Raw genomic sequence first — 10,776 nt, 5'->3', positions numbered from 1 at the left:
GGCTGGCGATTAAAAAAGTTAATGTCAAGTGCTGCTTGTAACAGTATTTGTATGAAGGAGCTGCCATACTGTAAATATTTTAAATGAACAAACATCGGTGCCAGACGTATACCTACCCAAAATGCTCAGTTTTTGATGACTGCAAGGGGAGGAATGCAGGTTTCAGAAGCAGGATGAGACACCCACAGTGGAACAGATTGATACTGATATAATTGATACTGATATTTTTCTGATCGCCTTATTACTTCAAAATGGAGTGGGTGGTCCACTCCATTCTGATCCAGTTGCCGTATAACAGCACCAACACCTCTAGCACTAGCATCTACCTGAAGTTTAAATGGCCACACCAGGAACTACACAAGAGTATTTTAGCTGGGCATGCCTAGTTTTTCTTTCTTGTTAGTGTTATGTGACCGATTGGTCTCTATATGCCACCTCTAATTTAGCCTAGTGGTTTTTAATACATAAGTTGAATGGTATCCTGTGATCATATATCATATATATATATTAGTATTTGTATCATTGATTGATCATGACATGTATTAAAGATTATTACTGTGGCTGGACATCACAAAAACACAGTTCCCAGAATTGAGGAACATCTTTTTTGAAACACATTGAAGCATGAATTCAGTTCATTTGTTCATTGTCTACTGGTCTTTTGCAATTTACCAGTACTGAGGAACCACAACATCTGTCAGCCGACAGTATAAATTGCAGATCTGTCATGTTTAAAACAGATTGGTCCTGGGCATCATTCACCATGGCACTTCTCTTTGTATTGACCATTCTCATCACTGTTTTTTGTTCTGTTCAAGGGCGCTCATTCCAGGTAAGAGCCAATCCGAGAATATGGTGGAAAATATGTTCATGTTACAAAATAACAGTGTGTGACTTAAAAGTAAAATGTTTAAATATTTAGGCAATGTTATATTTTCTACAAGGTCGCCCTTTCCAAGTTAGGGCCAATCCAAGGACATGGGAAGAAAGATGTTCATGATACCAAATTACAGGCTAAGGGTTCAAAGTAAAATTATTATTATTTATTGCATGTTATATTTTCTTCCATTGCCTCACAGAAAACATCATTTGAAATGACTGAAGAGAACATGGAAATTGGTATGCATGTTTCTGTTGTTGCTTGCTCCTTGGGGTTTCAGGCTGGGCATTTTGTAAAATCACTTTGTGACAACTGCTGATGTAAAAAGGGCTTTATAAATAACTTTGATTGATTGACTGAAGGGTCTATGTATAAAAGATTTATAATGATGCTGCTAATGGTTATTTAAGCATGTGTACATGCAACCTTTTTATTACCCATTGGTCACAAAACTGTAATAGCTGATCAGTGCTTTCCAAATATTAAGCCAATATTGACCTCGTTATTAACCTTTTATAAATCAACTTGCAAAACAAATGCATAAAAGATGATCCTTTGTTCCCTATCTAACAGTAGCTAGCTAGCTAGCAATTGTTTCAATGTTACCTTAATGACATGAAATAAATATTGAGGTAGAGCCCTATTTGCTCAGTCAAAACTCTATTCTGTATTTGCTCTCCAATGGTGAAACCAACTTGGACAGATTCCCTTCCCATTTTCAGAAAACTTCTTAAAAACTATTTTTTCAAAGAGTATCTAAAGTAACTTACAAATTACAGATTTTCTTCAACAGATTTCAATTGGCCATGACAATAATTTTTCTTATTCATTACTGCATTAGAGCATTTCAGCTCCAATGTTGGCTTTCCGTCTAAGAGGGAAAAAGGTTGGGTCATCCTATCAATGTTTTAGAGATATATAATGTCATATAATCTACAGTGTTTTTTGTGTAGATTGGGACTGAATGCTGATTGGGTGAAAACTGTAGTAAATCAGATCGCATAAAATAACAATTACCTATATTTTACCAATAATTTACAAACTCCTAAATCCATTGGTAACTAGTTTATAATAACATTAAGGCACCTCAGGGACTTTGGATATATGGTTAACACGTCACATCCACTTGCACCTTACTGTCAAGTTACAATTGTGCTTACATACATTAAAATGCTTGGTCCCAACAATATGAAAAGAATGTTGCTGTCATTGCATGACACTGTTATAAGTACTTTGTGAATTAGTGTTACGCTTCATTCAGTAGTAATGAATCACCCCTCTGTAATGCACAGGTTTATGTCATATTTGACATAGAGCATTACACCACATTTGTTATTCGTGATTATGTCACAGAGTTATGCCATGTTTTTAAAACCTTTTGAAATTGTAAATATTGTCTCACTATTTGGCAAGCTCAGTGCTTATCAAATATGCAACGTGTTATAATTATTTATAAATATTTTTGTAATATCAAAAGTCTAATCATAAACCTTTTATAATGCTATTCCAAAAAGATCCTTATTCTAAAGTGTTATTTATATTTCTTTTCATTCCACAGGCAGCACTAACAACTTTGAGGAGGATGACCAGTCTGCTTCATCTCTCATTCTGAAGGCCAACCGAAATCTTGGTCTGCCAAATTGATTTATATTTCAGTCATTTAGCAGACATCTCAAATACAGAGCAACTTACCGTAGTGCACACATAACTTGTACCTACACTCACCTAAAGGATTATTAGGAACACCTGTTCAATTTCTCATTAATGCAATGATCTAATCAACCAATCACATGGCAGTTGCTTCAATGCATTTAGGGGTGTGGTCCTGGTCAAGACAATCTCCTGAACCCCAAACTGAATGTCAGAATGGGAAAGAAAGGTGATTTAAGCAATTTTGAGCATGGCATGGTTGTTGGTGCCAGACGGGCCGGTTTGAGTATTTCACAATCTGCTCAGTTACTGGGATTTTAACGCACAACCCTTTCTAGGCTTACAAATAATGGTGTGAAAAGGGAAAAACATCCAGTATGCTGCAATCCTGTGGGCGAAAATGCCTTGTTGATGCTAGAGGTCAGAGCAGAATGGGCCGACTGATTCAAGCTGATAGAACTCTGGATTTAGCCCAGAGAAATGTATTTATTATTCCAATTGGACTCTTAATATCTCACCCGGCACAGCCAGAAGAGGACTGGTCACCCCTCTGAGCCTGGGTCCTCTCTAGGTTTCTTCCTAAAATTCGATCTTCTTAGGGAGTTTTTCCTAGCCACTGAAATTCAACACTTTTGTTGTTTGCTCCTTGGGGTTTAAGGCCGGGTGTCTCTGTAAAGCACTTTGTGACAACTGCTGTTGTAAAAAGGGCTTTATAAATAAATTTGATTGATTGATTGATAGAAGAGCAACTTTGACTGAAATAACCCCTCGTTACAACCGAGGTATGGAGCAAAGCATTTGTGAAGCCACAACACACACAACTTTGAGGCGGATGGGCTACAACAGCAGAAGACCCCACCGGGTACCACTCATCTCCACTACAAATAGGAAAAAGAGGCTACAATTTGCACGAGCTCACCAAAATTGGACAGTTGAAGACTGGAAGAATGTTGCCTGGTCTGATGAGTCTGGATATCTGTTGAGTCAGAATTTGGCGTAAACAGAATGAGAACATGGATCCATCATGCCTTGTTACCACTGTGTAGGCTGGTGGTGGTGATGCAATGGTGTGGGGGATGTTTTCTTGGCACACTTTAGGCCCCTTAGTGCCAACTGGGCATCGTTTAAATGCCACGGCCTACCTGAGCATTGTTTCTGACCATGTCCATCCCTTTATGACCACCATGTACCCATCCTCTGATGGCTACTTCCAGCAGGATAATGCACCATTTCACAAAGCTCGAATCATTTCAAATTGGTTTCTTGAACATGACAATGAGTTCACTGTACTGAAATGGCCCCCACAGTCACCAGATCTCAACCCAATAGAGCATCTTTGGGATGTGGTGGAATGGGAGCTTCATGCCCTGGATGTGCATCCCACAAATCTCCATCAACTGCAAGATGCTATCCTATCAATATGGGCCAACATTTCTAATGAATGCTTTCAGCACCTTGTTGAATCAATGCCAAGTAGAATTAAGGCAGTTCTGAAGGCGAAAGGGGGTCAAACACAGTATTAGTGTGGTGTTCCTAATAATCCTTTAGGTGAGTGTATATCTAACAACTCTTGTGTTATAACGCCATGTTCTTACCAAGTGAACTACACAAGACCCTACTTAAGTCATTGCCCTTTTTTGCCCTTGAATCAGATTTCATACTGACTTTTTAAATCATCAGGTTACTCATTCAGTCTGATGTGTGCTGGTCTCACTAGCATGCAGATATGAACCCACCCAGCACCCCTGCCTCCACCTGTTTGGTTCAATGTTTCCTTTTGTGGGTTTGCCCATTGTGCAAGGCATACCTCAGACTGAAACAGAGAGGCGAAAAGAGAGTTGGAGTCCTTCCAAATCCAAAAGCACCTCAGGTGAAAATGTTTCACAGGAGGTGTTTACCAACAATTTGTGGTTAACTGAGCTAGGATCTCTAAAAGAGTCATTATATCCAAAGTTTAAAAGGGCTTCACATAGTGCATTCTGGAACGTGAGTCAGGGCTAGGCGATGTGTTCAACTACACCACTGGCTACAGCCAAAAAGTAATTCTCTGTCACGAGTAAGGGGGCACTGCCCCTTGTGCTGCTCGAACTTCAGGTCAGTGGTTGGAAACAGGTAGTTATGGTGAACTGAACTTGAGCAACATAAAATCAAGTAGAAAACAAGCCAGGCAAGGGGCTGATTGTGGAAATAGGGTGATAAAACATGCTCAAAACGTGTTTGGGAAGTGAGATAGGCAGCATTTCTACGGCTGAATGGTGACATTGTGCACCAGCAAAATGTGATCAGGCCGGAAGGCTATGCCACCAAAGATGTGTCATCCATGTCCAAAGCAGAAGCTGCATGGCAAAGAAATCAAAGAAAAAAAACATAGGTTGTAGCCCAACTGCCAAAAGACACTGGTTGAGCCGTTGTGGGGGACTAAATGCCTGGCAGTGTTCTGGTGGTGTGTATCAGTATAGCCACAACTGGAACTGCCTTGTTTATCTCACATTTATCAGAGAGGGGGAGAGGCTTGTACAGTGAGCTAGAAGTAGTGCTTGGCTTGGGCCAAAACATTCCGGAACGGATTTCCGGTACTTCTAATTTTAGGTAAACAGCATTCCAGTTCCTTTGTTAGGCAAGAGAGGGACAGGCTTGGACAGGCTACTTTAGTTTAATGGAACAAGCCTTATTAACACATTTTGATGAACATAATGTGCGATTTTTCACTTCCTGCACTTTATCGCAAGTCAAGCACTGGTTAGAAGCATCAGTAAGCTGTGTTCAGTGCACGCCTTCTGTCTGTGTTGTAAAGAGTGACTGACAGGGTGTTTTGCAAACAGTGTATTCACTGCAATGAAAATCATATGGGCGGATTCATAAGAGCCAGAAAAATATACCATTCAACCACCAACTTGCGATGAATGTTATGATGTCATTCCGTCTTGCGGGTGACACAGTAGAGGAACAAAAATAAATGTTTGACTGTTTTCTAGGACAAAGGCATGATGAAACACTAGTCTTGTTTGGAGACATTGCAGTACATCCTAAGTTCATAAACGCTGATCCCTGCACATCTCGTGACTGCAAGTGGCCAAAGTCTTCTGACGGGAACGTTTACGTGCCATATGTTATCTCTAATCAATACTGTAAGTGTTTCGTTCTGAGGAATTATTTTATGGTGAGCATTTTGGTTAGAGTTTAACTATACTTAATGAGTTTGTCACTTTTATTGCCCAGCAATGAGGGAGAGGCTTAACATTGAAAGTTGGCTGCAAACCTTTGCCAAATCAACTTGCATTCGTTTCTTTCGACGAAGAGGTCAGCAGGCCTTTTTGAACATCACATCAGGGTCAGGGTATGACCATTTAAAATACCATTATAAGGCCTGTCTTCTCCAACTGTTATTTACGTAGTATTTGTTTAATAATAGTTTATGAGAACCACCTTTCTATATACTTTTGTTTTTCCTCTGTTGCAGCTGTACCTCCTATGTTGGGCGCCAGGGCAAAGCCCAGCAGGTGTCTCTGAGCAGGAATGGATGTGTCCATCTGAGCGTGGTGCAGCACGAAATGCTTCATGCCTTGGGCTTCGACCACGAGCAAACACGCAGTGACCGCGATAACCATGTTCAAATCCTTATTCAGAATATTCAGCCTGGTTTGTGCTTTTTACATACACTGCCATTCATAAGTTTGGTGTCTCTTAGAAGTTTCTTGTCCCAAAATCTTTGAATGGTAGTGTGTGTATATATATATATATATAACATATATACAGTGGGGAGAACAAGTATTTGATTCACTGCTGATTTTGCAAGTTTTCCCACTTAAAAAGCTTGTAGAGGTCTGTAATTTCTATCATAGGTACAACTGTGAGAGATGGAATCTTAAACAAAAATCCAGAAAATCACATTGTATGGTATTTAAATAATTTATTAGCATTTTATTGCATGAGATAAGTATTTGATCACCTACCAACCAGTAAGAATTCCGGCTCTTACAGACCTGTTTGTTTTTCTTTAAGAAGCCCCTCCTGTTCTCCACTCATACCTGTATTAACTGCACCTGTTTGAACTCTTTACCTGTATAAAAGACACCTGTCCACACATTCAATCAAACAGACTCCAATCTCTCCACAATGGTCAAGACCAGAGAGCTGTGTAAGGACATCAGGGATAAAATTGTAGACCTGCACAAGGCTGGGATGGGCTACAGGACAATGGGCAAGCAGCTTGGTAAGAAGGCAACAACTGTTGGCAAAATTATTAGAAAATGGAAGAAGTTCAAGATGACGGTCAATCTCCCTCGGTCTGGGGCTCCATGCAAGATCTCACCTTGTGGGGCATCAATGATCATGAGGAAGGTGAGGGATCAGCCCAGAACTACACGGCAGGACCTGGTCAATGACCTGAAGAGAGCTGGGACCACAGTCTCAAAGAAATCCATTAGTAACACACTACGCCGTCATGGATTAAAATCCTGCAGCGCACGCAAGGTCCCCCTGCTCAAGCCAGCGCATGTCCAGGCTCATCTGAAGTTTGCCAATGACCATCTGGATGATCCAGAGGAGGAATGGGAGAAGGTCATGTGGTCTGATGAGACAAAAATAGAGCTTTTTGGTCTAAACTCCACTCGCCGTGTTTGGAGGAAGAAGAAGGATGAGTACCATCCCAACCGTGAAGCATGGAGGTGGAAACATCATTCTTTGGGGATGCTTTTCTGCAAAGGAGACAGGACGACTGCACCGTATTGAGGGGAGGATGGGGTCGGGGCTGGGTCTTCCAGCATGACAACAACTCGAAACACACAGCCAGGGCAACTAAGGAGTGGCTCCGTAAGAAGCATGTGTGCCATTGGTCCAGTTTATGTTATTTACCTTATATGTGTAAATGCAGCCCAAACGTCATCTCTGCCCTTTGTGGTTTCTGTCTTGAATTCCCTCTGCCCAGACTATGTGTGGGTGTTGTTAATTCTGTCCCCCTCTGTTTCCTGTTAGACTGACACACAAGCTCAATCTGCTCTCCTTCCCCCGCAACAGCCTACATAAGATTTCCTACTTGCAACTTTCAGTTTCAGCTTATGCTACATTCAACATCTTGCTTCAATGCTCACAACATTTTGACAGCTTATACATTCAGTGTATCCACACAGGCCAAAAGTTTGGACACACCTTCTCATTCAATGCGTTTTCTTTATTTTCATGACTATTTACATTAGATTCTCACTGAAGGCATCAAAACTATGAATGAACACATATGGAATTGTGTACTTAACAAAAAATGAAATAACTGAATACATGTCTTATATTTTAGATTCCTCAAAGTAGCCACTCTTTGCTTTTTTGATAGCGCTGCAAACCCTTGGTGTTCTCTCAATGAGCTTCATGAGGTAGTCACCTGAAATGGTTTTCACTTCACAGGTGTGCCTTGTCAGGGTTAATTAGTGGAATTGTTTCCCTTATTAATGGGGTTGGGACCATCAGTTGTGTTGTGTAGAAGTCAGGTTGATACACAGCCGACAGCCCTATTGGACAACTGTTAGAATTAATATTATGGCAAGAACCAATCAGCTAAGTAAAGAGAAACGAGTAGCCATCATTACTTTAACAAATTAAGGTAAATCAGTCCGGAAAATTGAGAAAACATTGAATGCGTCCCCAAGTGCAGTCGCAAAAACCATCAAGTGCTACAATGAAACTGGCTCACATGAGGACTGCCCCAGGAAAAGAAGACGAAGAGTCACCTCTGCTGCTGAGGATATGTTCATCCCAGTCACCAGCCTCAGATATCGTAGGTTAACAGCAGCTTAGATTCGAGACCAGCTGAATGCCACACAGAGTTCTAGCAGCAGACACATCTCTAGAACAACTGTTAAGAAGAGACTGCACGAATCAGGCCTTCATGGTCAAGTAGCTGCTAGGAAAACACTGCTAAGGAGAGGCAACAAGCAGAAGAGATTTGTTTGGGCCAAGAAACACAAGGAATGGAAAAAAGACCAGTGGAAATCTGTCCAAATTTGATATCTTTGGTTCCAACCGCTGTGTCTTTATGCAACGCAGAAAAGGTGAACGGATGGATTCTACATGCCTGGTTCCCACCGTGAAGCATGGAGGAGGAGGTGTGATGGTGTGGGGGTGCTTTGCTGGTGACACTGTTTGGGATTTATTCAAAATTGAAGGCATACTGAACCAGCATGGCTCCCACAGCATCCTGCAGCGACATGCAGTCCCATCTGGTTTGCGTTTAGTTGGACCATCATTTATTTTTCAACAGGACAATCACCCCAAACACACCTCCAGGCTGTGTAAAGGCTATTTGACCAAGAAGGAGAGTGATGGAGTGCTGCGCCAAATGACCTGGCCTCCACTGTCACCGGACCTGAACCCAATCGAGATGGTTTGGGGTGAGTTGGACCGTAGAGTGAAGGCAAAAGTGCCAACAAGTGCTAAGCATCTCTGGGAACTCCTTCAAGACTGTTGGAAAACCATTTCAGGTGACTACCTCTTGAAGCTCATCAGGAGAATGCCAAGAGTGTGCAAAGCAGTAATCAGAGCAAAGGTGGCTACTATGAAGAAACTAGAATATAAGACATGTTTTCAGTTATTTCACACTTTTTTGTTAAGTACATAATTCCACATGTGTTCATTCATAGTTTTGAGTCTTCAGTGAGAATCTACAATGTAAATAGTCATGAAAATAAAGGAAATGCATTGAATGAGAAGGTGTGTCCAAACTTTTGGCCTGTACTGTATATATATGTAAATATACACTCTAGCATTCAATACATATATTGTAATGGAGAGAGACACAAGGAACGGACACAGAGTGTGTGTTCAGGGCATTTACCTCCCCTATTATGGGGAGGTAAAACTCCATCTTGCGGCCTTCCCTGATTCATCTTTACTGATGTCCTCTGTACTCTTGGGACCTCATCAAGGGATGTAATATAGGGCTCCCACAGAGGTGCTCAGAACTGAGGCAAAAAGTACGAAGGACAGTAGTAAAGATGAATGAGAGAAGGCTGCAAGATGGAGGTGGAGGAAGTCATAGATGGCTGGGTTAATAGACTCTTTTTGTTGTTAAGAACCATGCAATAGTATTTTTTTTTTCTAATAAAAAAGTATATTTTTATACCTAAACGTATAAACATTGAAATACCTTCGTAAGCAAGTTATTATACTTTGTAAGAACATCTTTCATCATAAATATTCCATTCTAGGACTGGAATTTGCTTTCAGAAAGATCAACACTATTAACTTGAACACTCCATATGACTATAATTCTGTCATGCAGTACGGAAGGTAAGTTCAGGGTGAAGATAAGACAATGGTTTTCTTTACTGCAATAAGAACTATAATGTTATATGGCTACATTAAGACAAATGTCATCCTCATAATTCAGTTCATTGTGTGTAATAGTGTGACAGCATTCTGTCCTCCATTGTCTGTTTCAGGTTTGCCTTCTCTCGAAACGGGCAGCCCACTATTCTTCCAATCCCTGACAATAATGCAGTTATTGGCAGGGCAACTGAGATGAGTCCCAATGATATTCTGCGGATCAATCGTCTCTATAATTGCAGTAGGTGACCGTTTATAAGACAACATGCAAGTTGTACTTGAAAGCTTTACTCCACCGCTGCTTAAAATGTAGTAATGCTGTATTTTAATAGAAATATGTTAACACAATTTACTTTTTCTCATCTCTTTTGTTAGGTGGCCAGCAGGAGTGATTTTACAAATGCTATGAAGCAGAATTATATTTGAATAAATTGAGATACAAATACATTTTTATAGAGCAAGAATATTTTTAGCTTTCTATCAGAACTGAAGATCAGAATGGTAAAGCACACCAAAGTACTCTTGTCTACTTTGGAATCATAATCTCACCTAATATCTTTATTATTTGCAACATGAGTGTTTTGGGTTTTCAGATGGTCCCACCCTGGTCTTTGTTGGATAAGACAAAATGCGACAAAAACAAGGGGTGAGAGCAAAACTGGCTTCCTTTAGGTTCACTTTAGAGTGTGTACCTTGTTAGTATTCCAAGGTACATACCAGTAATTCTGCCATTTGCCATCATTTTGCAACCCTTTTTCTTGGATTTACCACAGTTATTATAAACTGGTTTCCAACACAGTTAGAACAGTAAAATGTATGTGATGTCATACCTGTAGTATATAGGGTCTCATTTACCACAGCTATCAGCCAGTCAGGATACGAACCACCCTTGTTACAATATATATTAAAGCTGCGAGCAGCATTTCAGGTGG

The 10,776-nt window shown here is 40.5% G+C and overlaps 1 protein-coding gene across 2 annotated transcripts; it reads left to right on the top strand.

The window, feature by feature from the left end:
- The first annotated feature begins 701 nt into the window (after window positions 1-701).
- On the top strand, window positions 702-10,291 carry LOC105017383 (high choriolytic enzyme 1-like). 2 transcript variants are annotated; one of them, XM_010881965.3, is made up of 9 exons: window positions 702-832; window positions 1,080-1,119; window positions 2,439-2,510; window positions 5,506-5,658; window positions 5,750-5,861; window positions 5,991-6,169; window positions 9,727-9,808; window positions 9,961-10,085; window positions 10,220-10,291. In XM_010881965.3, the coding sequence occupies exons 1-9, from the start codon at window positions 728-730 to the stop codon at window positions 10,234-10,236; spliced, it is 885 nt and encodes a 294-aa protein (XP_010880267.2). In that variant the 5' UTR covers window positions 702-727; the 3' UTR covers window positions 10,237-10,291.
- The last annotated feature ends 485 nt before the right edge of the window (window positions 10,292-10,776 follow it).

This window comes from Esox lucius, chromosome 2, assembly GCF_011004845.1.
Source record: "Esox lucius isolate fEsoLuc1 chromosome 2, fEsoLuc1.pri, whole genome shotgun sequence".
Classification (NCBI taxonomy): Eukaryota; Metazoa; Chordata; class Actinopteri; order Esociformes; family Esocidae; genus Esox; species Esox lucius.
This window is presented reverse-complemented; position numbering and strand designations above follow the sequence as displayed.